This window comes from Triturus cristatus, chromosome 4_1, assembly GCF_964204655.1.
Source record: "Triturus cristatus chromosome 4_1, aTriCri1.1, whole genome shotgun sequence".
Classification (NCBI taxonomy): domain Eukaryota; kingdom Metazoa; phylum Chordata; class Amphibia; order Caudata; family Salamandridae; genus Triturus; species Triturus cristatus.
The window spans coordinates 712,137,182-712,158,772 of NC_140585.1; the positions used below are offsets into that span (position 1 = coordinate 712,137,182).

Consider the following 21,591-nt stretch of genomic DNA (forward strand, 5'->3'; position numbering starts at 1 on the left):
TACCTAGGTATTACTTTGTACTTGTGCTCCCTCCTTTACAACAATTTCCCAACCATTATTACGACTGCCTTGCTTCCTTCTTGTAATGAAAAGTACTGATGGTGAATGCATGAGTGGGTTCTGTTCAGATTCTAAAGCAACAATATTTTAATGGCAGGGTTCCACCTCTTATGATGAACTCCAGGGTTCCACTCAGATTGTGAGAGAAGAAGAGCAAGAACCCGAGTCACTGTGATGATATTCGCCGATCTTTTAGATTAAAGCAATGATTATAGCCTTTTTGTTCGTGTACTTTGTTAGCCTACTTCTGTTTATTTCTTTGTCACAGATCTTGCAATACGCACCCATTTCAGGCTGCTAGATCACACAGGCTGACATTTTTTTTTAAAATAAAGTATGCACTAACATTTGATAAAATGTAGTTTAGCCTTTTTGGAAGCCTTTTCTTTATCCGCAAAAACAGTTCTGTCCTATTGCGATTTGATGCTTTCACATCTCTTTCGAACGTTCTTGTTTCAGAACTTTTACAAAACCGAATTGAACAAGGAAGAGATGTACATCCGCTACATCCATAAACTCTATGATCTTCACCTCAAAGCACAGAACTTCACAGGTAATTCTGGTGCCCTTTATGATAGTACATTTGAGTTTTCAACATATTTGGGATGGCTCAACAGCTCATTAGTTTCCTAAAATAGTGTATGCTTTTTCATCTTTGGGTCTGTAGTTGATAATAACATTATACCATGGGAGTCCCCTTCAGATTACAGCACTCTTCTGTTACACTGTCCCCAAATGACATCTGAAGTCTGCTGAGGAGAAGTTTTCTTGTTGGCTGCTGAGGTTCTGTGGAAGACTGCAGGGAACATCAAATGAGTCCACCCATATTTTATGTTGGAGAATGAGGGTAATAAGTGCAATTCCGAATTTCACATTTTAGCTACACTGCTGTTTGATAAAATCTGATTACTTTTTCCACATAATCCTTTAGAGCCCTTTTTAAAATATATTGACGCATATTATTTATGTTATAAAATATGCTTTTATATTTCCCTAGTTTGAGGCACAAAAGATTTTATTATCTTGGGGGAATATATCAACTTCGTGAAATGTAACAATTGGTGACTTATATTTCGGGAAGTTTTATGTTATATTGCTAATTATTATTGTTTTAAAACTGATGTTAGCTGCAGAACATTTTGATTTCTTACTGAATCGCAATTATGAAATCGCAGTTTCCAATGTACAATATTGAACAAGTGTTAAATAGAAATTCCTACTTTATAAATATTTATGAGGTAGGTCTCAATCTGTGACCCATTAGGAATTGCAGCTGTTAGAGGGATGCTAGGGTCAGCAGACCAGCATATCCGTGATTGCTTTTTATTAAAGCAATCTTTTTTTTATTATTGCAGCCCGTTTTCCATAAATGAAAATGGGATGTATTTCAAAGAATAAAATGAAATGTTTACGCCTCATTTTTAGGTCGAGCTCCTGCGTGTGGTTATCACAGTCTATTGGCCTTTGTGTGTGGCTTTCAAAAAATGAGAGCACGCAATTGGCCAAAGGCGGGTGCATGTCCCACCTCTTTTCATAAAATGTTCACTCCCATGGCGTTTTGCTCTCGGGAGCGAGCAGGCTGGCAGATGCATTCCTCCAGGGTCACGTGCTTTCACTTGTTATCTGCTTAAGCAATTTATTGCCTTTCTTGCCAGCTATAGCTTTCATTGAATGTTGGCTATTCTTTTATACTGTATCAGGTTACTAATTGATGTTGATGTTAAAGCGCTGCCCTGCTTTTCTTTGAAATGCTTGTTTTAGCCTGCCAAACAGGCAGCACACAACCCCTGTAAATATGAAGGGAATGTGCTTTAAAGGACAACACTTCTGGCTCCAGTCGCACTCCCAATGCTTAATTTGTAACCTTGCAACTGCTGGGGCTTTTATTAGGCAACAGCTTCAGACAACATACTTCTTTTTTTAGCCTCCCTAACAGGCAGCACACAACTTGTGTTAATGGGAAGTGATTGTGCTTTCAAAGACAAAACTTCTAACTTTACGAGCTCGGAAACCAGGTTCCATTCTTAAATGTTGGTCAATAGGGTGTGATTTTAGACAAAGCATTTAATTTCCCTACACACAGTAAAAATACAGGAGTCCTGGACTGCAGAAAAAGTATTTATGTGGATTATTAGGTGCTGCTGTTGAGCACCTGAAACCACCAGCTCATATTTAGCACTGCACTATCCCTATGTTTAAAACACCACTACATAATATAAAGCATGGTAACCTACGTTCAATATTGCTTTCACTAATGAAACACGGCGCACAATCCGTGTAAATATATAAGGGATGTGCTTTAAAGACAAAACCTCTGGCTCCAGTCGCACTCCCAATGCTTAATTTGTAACCTTGCAACTGCTGGGGCTTTTATTAGGCAGCAGCTTCAGACAAAATACTTCTTTTTTTGGCCTGACAAACAGGCAGCACACAACACGTGTAAATATGAAGGAAATGTGCTTTAAAGGACAAAACTTCTGGTTCTAGTCGCACTCCCAATGCTTAATTTGTAACCTTACAACTGCCGGGGCTTTTACTTGCCAGCTGCTTCAGACAACATACTTCTGTTTTTTACCCTGCCTAACAGGCAGCACACAACTTGTGTTAATGGGAAGTGAATGTGCTTTCAAGGGCAAAACTTCTAACTGTACGAGCTCGGAAACCAGGTTCCATTCTCAAATGTTGGTCAATAGGGTGTGATTTTGGACAAAGCATTTAATTTCCCTACACACAGTAAAAATATAGGTGTCCTGGGCAGCAGATAAAGTATTTCTGTTGAAGTTTCCAAATGCGAGACCTATTGGCTATACCAATGCTTGTTTAAAAGAAGGCAGTGGTCTTTTGGACCACTGCCAGCTCTTAAAAAATATTTGTTTCAACATTCACAAAGGGAAAGCAGTACTGTGGGGGGACCCCTTCCCATTTGCAAATGGTTAACACCATCTTTGAAGTGTCAGTAAAAAAGTAATGTTTTGCGGACGTAATTTGGGCACAATACATTCATACATAGCACTGAAGGTTAGTATTTGGAAGGGACACCCTAAACACGCCCCTTCCAAATACTGAATCACTAAAGACAAATTATGATTCTTTAAAATGTTACCAAAATGCAATTTGTGCATTGAACATATGAAAACAAATTTCTGCGAATCCGGCCGTATGCAACTGGAAAAATGCTTTTTCAAATGTGCAAAATGCTATTCAGTAGCTTCTTACCGAATCCCAATTTGCATTTGTGATTCGCCATTAGAAAGGGGCGTGTTTTGGGCATCCCTTCGAAATACCGAATCAGTATGGTATGCATGACTGTTTTGCGACCGAATTCTGGTCTCAAAACAGTACTATTTTACCACAATTTTAAATGTGTTGGTAATCCATTCGCACAAGGGAAGGTGGACTCTTTCCCTTTGAGAATGTTGAAAAAATATTTTTTAAGATCAGGCAGTGGTCCCACCTTTCTTATATCATGCAAATATGCCTTGCACAAAAAACTATGAACTGGCTGGAATCTGCTATGCTTATATATCCAGACACTGGACTCTGATGATAGAACCTAACACTTGGGAGGGCACTGTAGCTGATGGGTCCGTCGGTTTATTTTAACCCATGTCCAACCCAACTTTTTAATTCAAATGAGATACATCTTTAAAACCTATTTTACTCTAGAGTGCACATTTTGTAGCACACACTATAAATTGTTACAAAGCAGTTACAGACTAATATTAGCAAAAGGTTGGCAATGCAAAAAACGACTTTTCAAGATCTTAAAATAATTGGCAAGTTCCATATCAAATACTGTGCCTGCTAACATGAAAGTATTTGCAACAACATTCTAAACCTTTTCATCTCTAAAACCTACAAAATACTGATGTACATTTACTGCAGGCACTAAGGGCCTCATTTAGAGTTACTCAAGTGGGAGCCAATTTATAAATTGATAGGGAGTCCATGGTTCCCCAGGCTTATTCAGAAGTGAGGGGAACTTCTACCCTTCTGATGGCAAAGATCCAGGTAGCTCTACCATTTAAAACCGATGACTGATGGCCAATCGGGCTACCAACATGTGTATAGGAATTCCCACTCTACTTAGAACGGACCTTCCAGAGTATTTTTTTCCTCCCTGCAAATAACATGCGAGGAATGGAGGACCTGTGCAAGAAGTCTCAATGGCTCCCATGCATAAAAGAAAATATATTTCTGAGAAATAGGATATGAGAGGCCATCCTGCTATGATTTTTAATCAAAGTGCTCTTACTGTTTCAGCTGAAGCTCGTTCAACGAAATGCTTGCTAGAGTGGTCGACGTCATTAGTAGTATTCTGCTGCAGGTGAAGCATAGCCTCTGCTGGTCAACAGGATGGGGGAAACCATCCGCTCTGGTCTGTGTGACATTATAAGATACTATATAACATAGGGTGTCCCTTTTAAGTAAGAAAGTGAGTAGAACACTTGTGTAGTGTGTACTGTGCAGTACAGTAATGGTCGGTCCCAGTAAATTTACATTCAACAGTGTATTAAAGGTTTCACAGACTCAAAGAAAACGTTTATATATTGAAACAGTGTTATTTAATCACACTGAACACATAATGATTGCAAAAACAATTTAAAAGCTGTAAGTGCCCAGAGGAAAAGGGCTAGAAGAAGTAGGGAAGAATCGGTGATTCGAGTGAGGGTAACGGGGTACGTAAAGTTAGAGTATCGTGCACATCACATTATTATAATTTAATGGCACATCGTTTAGCCAAAAGCTTCACAATTCCATAAACTATATATTGTATTCTATAGCCATGTATAGGAAACAACAAAACACAGTAAGTCAATTACTGTTGATTCTACTGGCAACATATGAAGTGTCGACGTTTCGACCCCAAAACAAGTGTAGGTCCTTGAAATCCTTACAAAGGGGGTCTTCCTCAGGACTGTGGTGAAAGGGGAGGGGGGCACCATAAACAGCCCCGCACGGGGAGGCTGATGGAACACGTTGGGCTCAAGGGCTCCAAACAGAGCAGAGTGGAAAACCGCACTTGGAGAATAAATCGAGGTAATAATGTCCCTTCCACAATATTCGCGTGAACGAGAACCAGAATCCTTGATTTAATCAAGTAGTATTAATCTGTCAGTTTCATGAATTACAGAGTCAAACCTGTACTGTGTACTGTGTGCATAAGTATATTTAGGTGATGGGGTTCTAATTGCTTGCAGTAGAGAAGGCTTGTTCTTTGAATTAAAAGGTCATGTGTAAAAAGTGAAATCCTTGGTGGGAGTGCTCCAGTATAATGGAAGCAAGATTGTCATTCATTAACCTGGGAACCAGAACTGAGATTCTATTATCGTCCACCAGAGCCTCTTTAAATGGAACAACTGCAGCATAACCTTATCTGAGGATGTTAAGCTGTATGTTTTTGAGGGATTAAACCTTTCTACTATAGACTGTAAGGGGCAATGTTGTATGCAACAGAAAGCACCAAACTCTGAATTATGTGTCACCTTTCATTAGCTCAGGTAGATAGCACGTATTCCCACCTTCCCGTACCGATGGCTATTCATGCCCTTGAATTCTGGATGCCTTGTAGTCAAGCTAGGAATTGCATTGTACAGGGGGTTTGCATAATTAATAGGGAACTGGTCACATATCTAACAACTGTTCGTCTCAATTTTTCTTCAATTAACATCTTTATTTTGTATAGTTTAATGATTGAATGGTTCTGTCTTCTGTACAACGTAAACCACATGGCTGTCTAGTTCAAGCTACTTGTCCATTAGAACTACAAGTTCCGTTATTTTGTGAGTGTGCTCACCATATCAACCAAGAAAAAGGGAGGTAGTGACCAGTAAGTCAACACTGTTAGGAAAGCTCTTGCTTCCAAGTGATCTAAATTCAGTTTTGGATCTATTTATTATAGCCACCTCTGATGCTTTCAGGCTTCATTTTGTTTAGTCTATCTGTAAAATTCTCAAATTGATTAGATGGAAAATCAACACTAATCAGTAGTTATATGTTTTTACTGTGAGACTAATAGCTGAGTTCCCATCTCTGAATGAACGATAATAACTGGTAAATATAAATTCTAAGCACTGCAGTCAAGATAGGGGGTGCGGAGGGTGGAATAATGAGACGGTGATTGACCACCTGTGTAAAAAAGAGGGATACTAATTCAGTCCTGTACTAATAATGACTCCGCTGAATGAAGCAGGAAGTGATGATCCATCCATGTTAAATGCTGTAGCAAGGTCCACCAATGCCAGCATCTCTAGATTGCGTGTGGATATTATCCTATAATGTCAAGCCAGGCGAATAATGGTCCATAACGAGAACAGGCCCTTGAAAGAAGAGTAGCAATGGCGCTTCCACACAGACTATTTTCACATCAGTCCTGAAGTTTCCAGATTGATCCTCCTGATTAACAGTAGAGCTAGACTTGATGACCCTTTCCCAGCTTTATTGCCTAAGCCATATGCCCAAACTACTGTCATAGACATAGTAAATATTTTACATGCTTCATTCACTCGAGACAGTTCTTTAAACAATTCAAAGGCATTTCTAATCCCCTCAAAAAAGGTGGACGGTTCCAGTAACCTAGGGAATTACAGCTACATCTCCAAACTGCACTGTGTTTACATGGTTATGGAAGGCTTAATTACAATAGAAAAGAATGTCAAGACTATCTATTGGCAGGTGTACCACTGACATGCAACTCGATCAGAGATTAAGATTAGAGTTCATCCAGCAGTTCTTTGTACTCTTGCCTCACTGTTCTAAATGGATTTCCTGGTTGGCTGAGATATGCACCCAGGCCAGGCAGGAACCACCATTCTAGTCAGGGTAAGCTAGATACACACTAAAAGATAACCTGTGCTCACCATCTGGTAGCTTGGCACAGAGAGCAGTCAGGCTTATCGAAAAAGGCAATGTGTGAATTATTTGTAAAACACACACACACAGTAACACAATAAATACATCACACAATGACTACACACAGATTTATAAAAATAAAATACTAGATTATAAAAAAACAAGGTAAAAACGACAAAAATCCAATGCATAGAAGGAAATGAATTTTAAAGGAATAAATGTAGTAAAGGGCTTAGAAGCAAGTGGCCCTAAAGAGGTTACTTTAGGTCGGGCTGGAGTGGGGCAAAGTTAAAGTTCGGGCGGACCGCGATGGAGCGCCAGCCAGCTACAGGACCCACGCAGGCCCCGGGGAACAAAGTACCTTTCATGGTCGCAAGCAGCAAGATGCTTCAATCTTCTCCATGCAGCGAAGGCGAAGCGTGAGTTCTGATGCAGAGGCGTCAAGCAATGCATCAGATTTTGCCATGCAGTCAAGGAGATGCGTTAATATTATCAAGCGCCAGCAATAGGCTGACCAATGCATTGATCTCTAGAGGCACAGAGCTGGTTCCGATGCACCGATTTTATTCCCGGTACTGTTACACCCAGATAGGAAATCCGTGTTGCGAGTATCTGGGCCACTTCCAGTGAGCCAGTCATAGGAGCAGGGGTGGAGACTTTGATTTCCCTGATTTTCAAGCAACATGACGCAAGCCAACAACACCTTGGAGATTACTTGGATGAAAGGCAGAGGCCAGCTCTCCTTCAGCAGAGTCAGAGAGCAGCAGGCAGTAGGGCAACACAAGAGAAAAGCAAACCTTCCAAGTTTGCAGTCCAAAGATGATTTCTTTAAACAGCACAGTAGTCCTTCTGACAGAGGTTCAGTTCAAGATCCACAAGTGTCTGGTTTGAGGGAGATTAGAGACCCAGTACTTATTCCCAAAAGTGCCTTTGATGTGGAGGTGACTTCAGAGCAGCTCTCTTAAGTGCAAGGGGTTTCCTTTCAGCCCAGACCTGTCTGCCAGGCTATGTATGGGGGGTAAATCAGCCATTTGTGTGGGGACCGGACACTGCCTATCCAAGCGAAGTGTTAGCCTCTCCCTTCTATCCTGCCCAGGCAAGGCGACCCAAATGCAGATGTATGTAGATGGGTACTTAGACTCATCTATCCTTCCTATTTTGTGGCTGTCTAGAGGAATGCACAAAGTGTATCTGTCATCCACACCAGATGTCCACTTTTACGTGCCAGTAGGGCCACATTGTTTTTACGTACCATATGCTACCTAGGTCCTATGGCCTTCTTGGGTTACCCCAGTAATTTGTAATAACACTTTCTAAAAGTGGCATTTTTAAAATAATAATGTTAAATCTAACTTCACCAGTGAGGAGAATTTATAATTACCATTCCCAACACATTAAACACGAAAAAGCTACTCCTCTCTGATCAGGATTTACAGCTTAAAAGTGTATTCAGGAATTCCCAATGCTAGCCTATGCGAAGGGTAGGCCTTACAGTAGTGGCAAAGTGAGCAAGGGACCCACGTCTGGGCATACCCTGCCAACTTAGGGCAAAAAAAGCAAACGCCAGAAGATGATGGACGGAGCACTGAAACTTTTGAGACACTCATCCCCAGTCACTTTGCCACTGGAATCAAGCTAGCCTGGCTGATGATGGGTGTTACCCAGAAACCGGTCCCAGGATGCTTGTTTCCAGTTCAGGGAAGACTTGGCTTGGCAGTTCAGACTGGACTGTGCCCATGAGGCACAGGGTCAAGGCTGATTTGCATATAGCTGGGTCTGAACTGAGGTGGCGAACTGAGCTAAAGAATGATGATGGATTCAACCCAGATCTGTGACTGTGGTGAGTGTCTGAAAAGTTTCAGCGCTCCGTCCATCATCTCCTTATATTTGCTAAATGGTTTTTAAATGCCAAGTCGAAGTGGCAGTAAACTGCCCACACAGGCACTGTAGTGGCAGGCATAAGACCGGTTTGAAAGGCTACTTTCGTGGGTGGCACAATCAGCTCTACAGGCCCACTAGTAGCATTTAATTTACAGGCCTTTGGTATATGGTATATCACTTTACAAGGGACTTGCAAGCAAATCAAATATTCCATACAGGTGTAAACCAATTATACCATGTTTAGAGGAGAGAGCGCATGCACTTTGGCACTGGTCAGCAGTGGTAAAGTGCCCACTGTCCTAAAGCCAACAAAAAGGTGGTCATAAAAAGAGGAGGAGGAACGCAAAATGTTTGTTTGACCGTTCAAAGACAGACATTTTCTAACAATGACATCATAGGACTTGAGAAATACTTTGTGTCACAGGAACCACCAGTGTCAGTAAATGGACATTTAAGAGAAAGCACATGGATACAATTGAAATAGTTGTACATATCACAATACAAAAGAAAATGCCCACAAACTGAGACAAAATATTTGAGCCCCAGTGGACACCTCTCCATCCTGTGAGGACCTTCACTTTAGGCGTGCCAGCCAGTCATGTGGGCGGGCACGCTATTACCCTGATGTCCACCTTTAAGGGTGGACACGGACAAGGATTTCGCCTGACGCTGCCTGTTTAGGCCAGGAAGGGTCTAGAGCCAGAACCCTTGTCCTGCAGGTAACCCTTCAGCTTCATGTTTCTCATACTCCATAAACTCTGTACCCAGACTCGTCCAAAATATTTACTCACACACAGCAAACATGAATGTGAGCATCCACATCCCGCTCCCTAGCACATACAGATATCAAAAAGTGCAATCCCTCCAACTCAGTCTCCTCACTACACATTCAGCATTCTCACCACGCATTTAACAAATCTAATATCTTCACTAAAAGAAACATAGACACACTCTTAATCACAGAAACATGGCTCATACCTACTTCCCTGAAAATCGTATATGACTTCTTCCCAGCAGGCTAAAACATCCGACACTTAGTCCGCATGCACAAGACAGGAGAAGGACTTGTTGTCATCCACAACTCTACATTGCCGTCCCTTAACCTGACCAACAGATCCTCGATTCTTCTCACCCGTCCCACATTTCTCGGCAACTCAAGCACTGAGTCCGTAAAGGAATCTCTTTATCACTCTTCCACACCATGAACATCAAATAGTACATCATCAAACCTTGATATTTGAGACGGAAAAGCTCAGTCTGAACCTGACCGCCTTACCCTCTATCCAGCGTTAGACCATGATCCCCATGATTGTACTGACAACTTTGCAAACCCTAAGGCCAACCGAAAAGAGAAAATATAGAATGATAAATGGGTAACAGTGAATAACAGGGATATTTTCACCTCTTGGTTTTGAGTATCATCAGAAAGACAATGATAGCGAAGCTCAAATGGTCTCTGATGTTACTCATAAATCCATCTGGAAAATCATCCCCGTTATTTATTTTTTACTTATCTACACTTTTATGTTATGTATGACCCCTTCATCTGCCCAATGCTTTCAACATCTCGCAAGAGCAGAAGGGTCAAGGAGGAACAAGGTCTGACAATGCCCTCCCAAAGATTAAAACAAAATTCCTGGCATCCTATCATCCACACCCACCCTGTATATTTACCACCCTGCACGCAGTGTTAAACAAAAATACCTGGACTCCTGCTTCCCACCCCCACCACTTTCTCCATGTAATCTTCTCAGCTGGGCAAATTTGAGAAAACAAATAATTGGTCTTCTGCCAACTACCCTTATCATTGTCTACCTTTACAAGCATGCCTGAATTGGGGGGAAAAATACATATTTTGCCAACCAACCCTGCCACCTTCTATATTTTACCCCCACCTCCGCCTCAAAGATGTACAAATAATTGCTAGCCTCCTGCCACCCCCACCACCCTCTTTGTCACCCCTACCCATTACCACCCAAAGCTGCGTGCTCTACTCTCACAGTGAGAGGGGAGAGTCACCGTGGATAGCAGCTCTCTTGGAGCCACTGGTCAGCACAGCTGACCAGGAAATGTGGCGGTTGGTGCAGGCAGCATACTGCCTGTGTTCTATCACCTCCCCCTGGTCTGAGAAGACCCACAAGAAGCAGTAGAAGGTTGATTAGGATAGAAGTTGCAATTTGGCAACCTTTCTAGGGTCTTCACTGACCAAAGTGAGATGGCAGTACTAAGGATTAGTGAGTTCTTCCATTGGTGAAATGACAACAGTAAGAGAACGTTTTTGTTCCTCCACTGTTGTTATATAATAGCCGTTCATAACAAAAATGTCTCTCCTTCAAGCACTTCCTTGTGGACCACATCCAAGAGGAACTTCTCAACCGTTCAAACTGCCACCAGTCCACATCAGATGTCAACTTAAACACATAGTACTTTTGAAAAAATTGATACTCCAAATGTAAATGTTCAGCACTATGGTACATTCAAGAACTCTGACAACAAGTTCTCCATATGCTGACAAGAAAATAAATGAGTATAGACCAGCGCCACTGATAACCTCATTCAACTTTAAGCACTCTGCTGGACACCCAGATCCTTCCTCATCATACTTTGAGGCCCCTTCATCAAACTCACAATTAACAAATAGTCTATCAGAAGTAGAGTAATAATCAAGACTGTCATACATGGAATCAGTCCTCTCCTGTTCCTTTAAATCCCATATTCAGACAACTGAAGTGTCATTCTCTACTTCCTGATAAGTAGATTAACAAAATCAGAACCCCCACATAGACAACATCAAATAAACAACCACTTTTCCTTGCACCCCCATTGCTTTTCCCCCAGTAGAGAGCTTTCAGCCTCCTATTATTTGCTGAACTGACTAACATTCTCAACTCTCTCAAGCCCTGCGCCTACACAGCCAACATTTTACTATGGCTGATTCTGAAATCCCTCAACCACTACCTACTTTTGATCAGATAAATTAAAGCTGTTTGCACTCAGTTATAGATTCTGACGTCAACAAACAAACTTCTACAGGAATTCCACCTCTGCCCACACTTCTGCATGTAGACTGCCACTCTTCTAGTAATCAACAAGTGACTCCTCACAGAAACACAAAAAATGGTCCACACCTCTTGATCCTGCTTAACACCTCAGCAGTTGTCAAGACAGTCATCCTGCAAGGATTGATACACACCCTGGAAAGTTGTGTGAGGTTCTGTGCTGTAGCCTTACAATTATTTGGCTCTTAACGCACCAGCTGCTATGAACATGTCTAGCTGGGAACCTCAAGATCTAAGACATTTTCCATCTCCTTCAACGTCCCCCATAGATCTATCCTCCTTCCCATTCTCTTCTGTCTCTAAATTGGAACCTCATAGAACCAGCCCACAGCGGCGTCAAGATCTGTCAGTATGTCGACAACACTCAAATTCACCCTTAATGTGGATCTCTCCTTCAAAGGACAAATCACCAACGAAGCCAAGACAGCATGGTATTAGCTTGCCCCCCCCCCCACCCGTCCCCCTCCTGTAAAATCTATAACCCTACCTACACTAAGCTAACTTTCGGACAACAGTGCAGGGCTTGGACCTTTCTCATTATGTTGGAGGCAATGCTCTGGTCAATGGTGTCTGGACCACTATTGAAAGGCATCCTGTGCACTGCTTGAGCTCTCGTCTTTTAAAGTGAGTGAAATTTTGCACAGCTATTTCTAGTTGGTTAGCGTTTGGTATTGAATTTATTTAAGAAGAGAAAGGACATTATTTTCACAATTTCTTTCCGCAAGTCCTGTACCACATCTAAAATATAAAAGGACTTGATTCCCAAGTTTAAGTGTAGTTTGGTTTTGATTTGGGTCATCGTGGCACATGCCATACCATATGATTTTTTTAAACAGCAATACATCTCTTTTTTTTTTCTTCATCATCTGCTGTTTGGAATGGTTGCTATGGCTGTTTGTGCTTGCCTATGCCTGATCTTGTCCACCTTGCCTTGCAGAGGCTGCCTACACTCTGCTGCTCTATGATGAGTTACTGGAGTGGTCCGATCGGCCCTTGAGAGAATTCCTCAACTATCCAATGCAAACAGAGTGGCAGCGCAAGGAGTTTCTTCACTTGACCATAATTCAGAACTTTGACAGGGGAAAGGCAAGCACATCTTTTACATTGTTTAATGAACTAATATGGAAAACACATTAAGCATCCATAGGAAAAGCCTGACATTGTGTGGCTATTGAAATTTCTAAACGTGTCTGATTGTGTAATGCTCTTTTACATCCCCTTCCAGGCATAGTGTGACAAATTATTTGTATCCAGCTTTTGGGGAAGGCTCGTTCTAAACCAGAAATGCTGTGTAAGCAATACCCTTGCCTTGCCATAAGTGATCTACAAACTATGATAGCAATGTAATTAATAGTAAATGACTACATTGTAATACTGAGAATATTAGGTTGCGCTAATGAGCACAATGAAATTGTGATACAGCTTCCTTTCCTGAATCTGTCATCAGAACCTGAAACTATAAAACTTTTGCTGTAGCATTTATGATAGTACTAGCAAGGATCTATGCTTTTTTTCACACCTTCATGCATTTCTTTTGACATTTTTATTGGTTGCAATATCATCCTGTGTGCAATACCTCATTTTTATTGATACTAAAGCACAGTTAAGAATCTCAATCAAACTAATCACATATGTGTTTTATGGTATAAACAACGAAAGTGTAAGGCGATACACTTCAGATTGTTTACAAGGGAGAAAGGGCATATATATTGTGGATTGGAGTTACCATCTTGGATTGAGATCACCTTTTTGGATCAAGGTCATGAGACTTCAGTCTTGAATCGCCATCTTGTGCTGCATCACTGGGGTCAAGCACAGTGCGTTCCACCCTTTCCTGCTGAAAGTTCCGCCCACCCAGCTGCTACCATTCCCCTATTTCTAGGTAGTTTGTGAACAACAAGCACAGATGATCATGTTCATGGCAGCATGGTTGCTTCTTTGGACCATCATATTTTATTTGATTCAAGCCTCACATTCCAGGAATCCTTAGGAACAACACAGCATTAGCGGCTGGTGGTTATGCTGTGAAAACAGTTTCACAGCTTCCGATTCCTGTGGCTCACGTCAGTACAGGACTCATAGGGCCCATCATTATGTTGCAAAAGTTGGCGAGAATTGCCAGCAATCACTACGACTTGCTCTCTGAAACTGTACATGTTTGGAAGCGCCTTCATGCAATGTTCAGGAGCATACACATGTAAGGCAAATGTAATAGAGAATTTGTTGTAGTAGAGAAGGCACTCTGATGTTACAGCACAATATACTAAGCTTGGCCTGAAAAGGAATTGAAGTAATGAACAGAGTGTAACACCACCAGCCTTTAACTGCATGGGGGAAAGAGGTGTGAGTCATTGACAGCCTTTGCCTAGACAATGGATTTCGCACATGATGCAGCAGAGTATTTTTAATTGTGGTCTAACTAGGCTGTATTCCCCAGTGTGTTTCAAGCCTGGACATCCGGCAAATAAATATGTACATCCCTGGGACCATTGTCGCCAGGTTGTCATCTCAGATTGTCATGAACTACCTTGAGAAGCAGTTCAGAAAACTCTAATTTCTTTAATGCTGACACCCCAGACGTTTGTCCACAGCAGTAGTTAACCCTTCCGAGGAAATGCCCAAAATACATTTTAACAATATAATCAGATTGGTATGAAGAAGAAAAAAAAGATGATTTTTATTCTAACAGTCCCTAAAGTGAACAGGGGTGAACCGCTGGTGTTGCTAAAGGGTAAAATGTTGGTCATGGTGGGGTACAAACAAAGCTGGTCCAAGTATAATCTGCCTATGCAGCCTTCAGAAGTTGTATAGACTCCACACACCTGAATGGAAAACGGCAAAGGGTTGTTTTTCTTTTTGCAGGTGAGGGCGGCAATGTTTCTGAGACGTTATCGCATGGTTATTTTAGGTGAAAGTAAATGTTCCAGGTGAATATTGCCATTGGCATTTAGCCCCCTCTTAGTCCCGGTGAGAGGAAGTGGCAAGCGATGGAGTTAATAAGTAGACACTCTTTGACTTCATCTCGGTTTGTAGATTAAACATCTGCAAGGATGTAGGCCTCCTTGTCCTCTCTGTCCTGCTGTGTCACTTTGTATTTAGCCCCACAGGTAAAGGAAATGCTGTTCTTTTACCACCTTCAGATGTGCGTTTACGAATTGACAAGTCACTCCTGTCTTATTAATTAAACAGGGTCTCTTACAAACTGAAAAGTTTTCTTCTAGGATAATCATCTTTCACACTGAAGTTTTATTGTTCTTGATGATTGTTTTTTATTTTGCTGTGAAAATGAGGTACATTCTAATTTAGGCAAGGTGGCTTACTCCTATTTTACTAACAACTTGAAAACTATTGGACGTTCCTTTTCAGCCTACAATACAGTTGTTGCGCTTTGGGAAGCTGGTGTTTTTCAGAAAGGTCCCTTAATGAAGATTGTGTGATATCATGCTCTGTGAATAAGTGTCTGTGTGTTAATTAAAAAATGCTGGACACTCAATGAAAGCCTGAGTTCAAGCTAGACCTTCAATCTCATTCTTTTGTACGGGGAATTTGTATTCTAGTCCCCTCTGGAAAACTGCGACCACAAGCAGTATGTACAGATCATGACAACAAGACATGGTATTGTAGATCCACAAAGATTAATTACAGCTACATGTATGATTATTGTGAAGTAACATGACGATGAATATTTCACCTTGTGCTGATTTTTCGTTTTATATTTTTCTCAGTGTTGGGAAAATGGAATTATTCTCTGCAGGAAACTTGCAGAGCAGTATGAAAGCTACTATGACTACAGAAATCTCAGCAAGATGAGGGTAATGTAGCCGGGTGCATTATATTTGAGTCTTGATATTATTATTGTTATATTGCCCATTGATAAATTGACTTTGAAAGCTCGACAAAATGGTGAAATCATTGTTAGAAGCAACAGAACCTTATCGTGACTAGTGAGAACAGCAAGCAACCGAGGAGGTATCATGAAAACATGGCCAGTGTACAAAAAATGTAACTCCGAGAACAGTTAATTTTATAGGCTCATTTTTCTAACGTGGTTGTGATGTAGTGTTCCCTATACACATAAGGTATTGAGCGAGTTTTATGAGAAAATAAGTGTGAAATAGTGCAGGTAATTCGAATTATAGTGATATGGGCAATGAATGCAGCATTGGGACGTTATTGGGAAGGTCAAGGCAGTGAAAGTGAGGAAATGTGGGGTTTGCTGAAATGTAGTATAATGAATCGAAGGCAAGTTGACTGCAGTGGTTGAAATCGTTGTTCTACTCAAGAGAGATGCTGAGTAGATTAGAACAAATGGAAAGATTATTTAAGAGAGGACCATGCAACGATGACAGGAGCAAGAGGATGACTGTTCTTTGGGTACTAAGTACATGTAAAATTAAGGCGGGCTCTTGCAATATTGTACTTTGACAGTTTATATTTTAGACATGAAACCATTGGATTACAGTGTCTCTGTGTTTTATGTTAGCAGCAGTTTAAAGGGATCAATCCATATTATTTCCATAAACACCTTTCACTCCTGCTGTTCTGTTAGTAATATCCACGCCAGGTAAAACATAGTTCTAAACACATGCTTGGAATGACGGGAGGAAAAAGATAAGCGTACCTTTCCAGTGACAGGGTAGGGTGAGCCAAAGGAGTCCATTATGTACAAATATTTTTTTAAAGCATAGTAATCAAAGGCTAAAACACAAAAGCCAAATCTAGAAGATTAACGTTGTGAGATTGCTCTCTAATACAGGTGATGAAATGAGCATCTGAAACAAAGTGAATAAAAGTGGAGTGTGGCCGCTGAAACTGAGGTGATTGAGGATTGGTAATATATAGGGTTACGAGAGGACTCGGCAGACAACATTAGGGACTGTAATTAATGTGCAGTCGCTACATAACTTTTGTAATAAGACAAAGGCTTCCGTAGGAATATGGGCCTAGTGGATTCTACATAAAAATGATTGAGGTCTCCAACAAGGCATTTATTTATTTCCATATAAGACCAGATTGAATTTGTTGTCCTGAAGCTATTGCAGGCACTTTTGATGGATTTTAGCCATCTGCAATATTTGTGTATTATGACTCCCCCGTGTAAAATAAAAAATAATTCAGGACAAACTGGCTTCTGGGGAGTTATTGAAAACACCAGAAATATACTGCCATCCGTTCTAGAGTGCAGCACTATATTTTTCAAAACTGAAACTCAGGCAACATAGAATCATAAGTAACTGCCCTGTCAATGATAAGCATGTGAAAGCTTTGCGTTCTGGACTGACTGATTTAGCATCGATGACACCACCATCGTAGAATGTTACTAGAAAGTAGTATTTTTCACTGTTAGACACCTAGAGAAGTGTTTCCTCCATTCATAACAGATCAAATATGAAACCTTAGGCAATCGGAAAGTATCATTCTTTTTAACATACAATATTCTTATATCTTCCAAATCACTTGAATAAAGAGTCTTTATTAGTTTGAACTGGTGCAAAAGATGAACACATGAATCTGTTCTTCCAAACTGTGAATATGTGAATTAGGCGCTATAAATAAAATAAAAAATGCTGGATGTGTAAGTCATTGGGTCTTGATGACTTAGGAATCGGCATTCATCAGACCTTATGTTATGTTTAGGATGGAAAACTGGGTGGTGAATCTATTCTGTCTCTGCAGTATCTATAGAAACTTGCTGAGAAAATGTGTTCACTCGTTCTTATTTCTTTTCAGATGATGGAGGCGTCTCTTTATGATAAAATTATGGATCAGCAGCGTTTGGAGCCAGAATTTTTCAGGGTTGGATTTTATGGGAAGAAGTTTCCATTTTTCTTGAGAGTGAGTAAAGTCTTCAGAATCATTTTTATGTCAATCTTTCCTTATGCTTTGTTAATGTGTCATTGAGGATACAGTCCTTGCACTTGAAATACCAAGAAAAACAGTGCACACGACCTCAGGAGATGCCCAGTTAGCCCTGCTGTCAAGAATACCTTCTCAATCCATCTAGGGTAAAAGCTCCAATGAGATTTTAAAAAACGTGCGAAGCTGACGGCGAAATGAGGTGGAACTACGAACAAATGTGCTTTGGATTCTTGCATTGATTGAGAATCAAATACATCCACCTCAATTTTTCCGAAACTACAGATATCACAATACCCTTTAGTTTTAATTTGTGCCGTTCAACATTAGAAGATGATAGATTCCCTAGGGATGCCTACCTTTCTGATGAATCATACTGGTGGGAATTCAAATGTACATCGCGCTCCTCTTCACAAAGTCTTTATGCATAAATACAGCACGTGCTGAAGTTTAAATAGAAAATTAACCATGGATAGCTTAGTGATCTATACGGCCAAAGAAAGTGATTATTGGCAAAAAATACATACATTATCAGCAGGAGTATAAGGCAATTAGATGAATAATCACTAATTTCATATATGCTTTTTATTCGTTCATGGTACAATCCGTCACCAAAATATATACAAGTCTTCAAATGAATCAGCGATCTAATTTTCTAATGCGTTATCTCCTAGCCTCAGTTTCATCAGGAAACTGGGAGGCAACTGCTGAGATTTAATAAGAAAGTATTATGGCTGGTAAATTCTTCTCAGTAAATACTGGTCTGTACTTTAGTCAAATGACAGCATGCCTTAACTCAATCAACATCCAGGACAGCAAACAGTGCCACTATAGCGAAAGGTCAGATGCAACAATCCTTAATCTCGGTTTGCCTGAAAACCCATGATACTGTTTTGTGAATCTAATCGAACACACCAGAGGGCAAGATATGAATGTCATCATTCTTAGGGCCTTGTGGGGCTGCATTTTTCCACCTCTTTTTTTTTTTTTTTATGTAACGCACACTAGACCCGAGAAATTGGGTGTCAGAGCGCTTTACATGAGCACCAATTTCGTTACAAATAGACACATTCATTTTTGTTAGGCACGGGGAGATTAAGTGATTTGCCCAGAATCGCAGGATGTTGAGTGTCGTTCTCGAGACTCAAACCCAGTTCCCCAGCTCCGAAGTCGACTGCTCTAGTCATAAGGCTACATCCTCTTGTTAATTTTTCCCTAATATGCAATGACAAAGTCATGGGGAATTCAGGCACTGCCATACTAATTAATACCCATCCTGAACACAAATGGCCGAACTGATCAGATTTGGTTCTAGTGTCTCCTCTAACCTACTAGGGACAGAGTTACCAGCTTTCGACTTAGGTCACAGACTGACTCAAAGATTATCCACTGCAATTGCTCAAGTTGGCGGCTGTTTGGTTTATCAGCAACTGCCTTTTTTCTCTGCAAATTGTGTCCAAATGAAAGCATACAAATAGAACCACACCCTTTGTTGCCGGGAAACTGTGACCAGGGATACTCTGCTTAGAACATGGAAGTGACTTTTATTGCTTTCTGACAAAGTGTCCACAGTACTGGTGCACACACTAACCCCGAACTAACATTATAGTCTCATATAGTTACTCAAAATCAGACAAGTTTTGCATGGCTGATAATAAAGGCACTTTAGGAGAGAAGCAAATCACAGGCATTAACAATACCTAATGAAGTGTAAATACAAGGCACTATAATAACCAGACAGGCTCACAGTGTATCAGCTGTTCCCTGTTATTACAGACCGCACTTGCCACTTTAATTGTGCATGCATTGCTACCTTACACCCTGCAGGAAATGCTACACTACGTTTTCGGTACTAAATTGACGATTTGTAGGTCAATCACCAGAATAGTGTGAATCTTAAAACACTTCTGACTCTTGAGCTCTTCGGAGCTTTTTTTAAGATAGCCTCTTAAGTGGTGATAATCCTGTGGGCAGTCTTTCACTCATCTAGCTTCCCTATTGAGTAATGGTCCAACTATTGACTTTGCTCACCCATTCTTTTAGCTGTTTCTTTTGTCCTGCTCTGTTTCCTGATGGTAGCAGAGAAAAAGCACTACAGCAGCATTGATCAGCCGATCATAAAGCATGCATTAGTGTACACGCGTATGCCGGTGGACAAGCAATCAGCAATCACTCCACGTGACTCTGAGAGATCAGTCAGCTGCATGTGGTGTTATTTGTATTGACAGAACAGAAAATTCTCTCGCTTGTTAATGTTCGCAACTGAGGATGGAGTGCTCAGCCCATATGGCAAAGCTGTGTCAGCTTTGGCTCTTTTCCATAACATTGCTCACCATCTCTCTGCCCACAGTTGGCATCAGCCGTCAGCTGGCGCTCTTGCTTTGATATGAGATGATTAGTGGCTAATGAGGTTCAAACAGCCCAATTGATCAGAGTGGGTTAATTCAGTTGTATTAATTTCCTTGTTTCCTGCAGTTTGATCCAACAGAGGACCCAAAGAGCTGTAACCCGTAGAGTAAAGGTTTGGCATGGATTGCAGCTAAAGTGTCATCATAAACAGATAGCATTTGAATAAGTCACAGTGGAGTTCAAAAATAGCAAGAGTACTGTTCCAACAAGATGCTCTGAATGCGGAAACAATAGATATCATATTCGCTTTTCACCTCTCAGACGGCCAGATTTACGACTGTGTTGGGTGTTGTACACATGCAGATGCCGTGCTGTGGTATACATTATGATGTTTCTGGAGTTTCCATTTTTTGCACACCACCAGGCTCCTTGTTTGCCCTTGTTTGCTTTAGGTGCTGACTACAAAAATATGAATAGAGTCCCTCCCACCTCTGTGAGGATGAACCCCAAGATCCCTAAATGATTATGTAGAAGATGTCGCCCTATATATGCCCCCATTATAAGTATGTCAAGTTTGGTTATAGTGTTTAGCAAGCCATTACCCCAAAGTGGGTTGTTCCTGGGAGTAGTAAATACCTCCTATTCGGATATTTTTGAAGATGGAAATGAGGCCGTTTCCACCAAACAAAATTACTGATTTTTGCTGGTGACGTTTGACAGGGAAAGTTTTAGGGGTGCAATAATTAACACAACTGAAATTACCACATTCTCTTTTACAGGCATTGGATTTTTCCTGACACTAAGGAGCGCAGCCTAAGAGTGTGATTGTGATCTTTCCAGTCAAGTCCTGTCAGTCCCCCACACAGCTCATGCTGCTTTCCCACATAGTGGGACACATCACACCAGGGCACGGATGCCACCCCCACCTCTCACTAGTGAAAATAGAATGGTTAAAAGCTAGTTAATGATCCTTGTCATTATCTTGGTGCCCCATGGCACCGAGCTTCCCATGACTAAAGCTGCGCACATTGCCCAGACAGAACTAAACAAAAGATCATCTATGTTTATATATTTTTTGGGGGTGGGGAGGGAGGGTCTTACCTCGTGTGGTGGAGAGGTCAGCAAGACTCCAAGTTTTCACGACATGGGAAGATAGGTGCTGAGTTTGGTGACTGGTAAAAAAGTAGATCGTTGGAAATGTTGGTTCCCTTTTAGCAAACACTTAACTAGCGCCTGTCTAACCACGAGGCCGTTGATCTGCCCATTGCTAAATCCTGCCTCCTCAGTTCATGATGCAAGCAAGAGGCTGGGCGCTGATATTTTACCCCAAGGACTTGGATTCTAATTCTAGTTTCGGCAGAAGACAAAAATAATCCTATGAATCACTGCAACTCTTTTTAACCACCGCAAATCTTTTTACGCCTGTGCTTGAAATAGTTAATCTGTGCCTAGTAATGCAAAATACATAAATAAGTGTAAAGTGTCACATTTGATTGCAACCATTGTATTTTTCTAACTCCCTGCCCCTCCTGTA

The 21,591-nt window shown here is 41.0% G+C and overlaps 1 protein-coding gene across 3 annotated transcripts in view; it reads left to right on the top strand.

Annotated features, from left to right (window-relative positions):
* DOCK4 (dedicator of cytokinesis 4) overlaps positions 1-21,591 on the top strand; it is a 1,768,257-nt gene that overhangs the window by 1,485,917 nt on the left and 260,749 nt on the right. For all 3 annotated transcript variants that reach the window (XM_085653188.1, XM_085653189.1, XM_085653190.1), the window contains 4 exons: positions 520-613; positions 12,790-12,938; positions 15,578-15,664; positions 17,583-17,687. In XM_085653188.1, the coding sequence (XP_085509314.1) occupies positions 520-613; positions 12,790-12,938; positions 15,578-15,664; positions 17,583-17,687 (435 nt within the window). The remainder of the gene's footprint in view (positions 1-519; positions 614-12,789; positions 12,939-15,577; positions 15,665-17,582; positions 17,688-21,591) is intronic.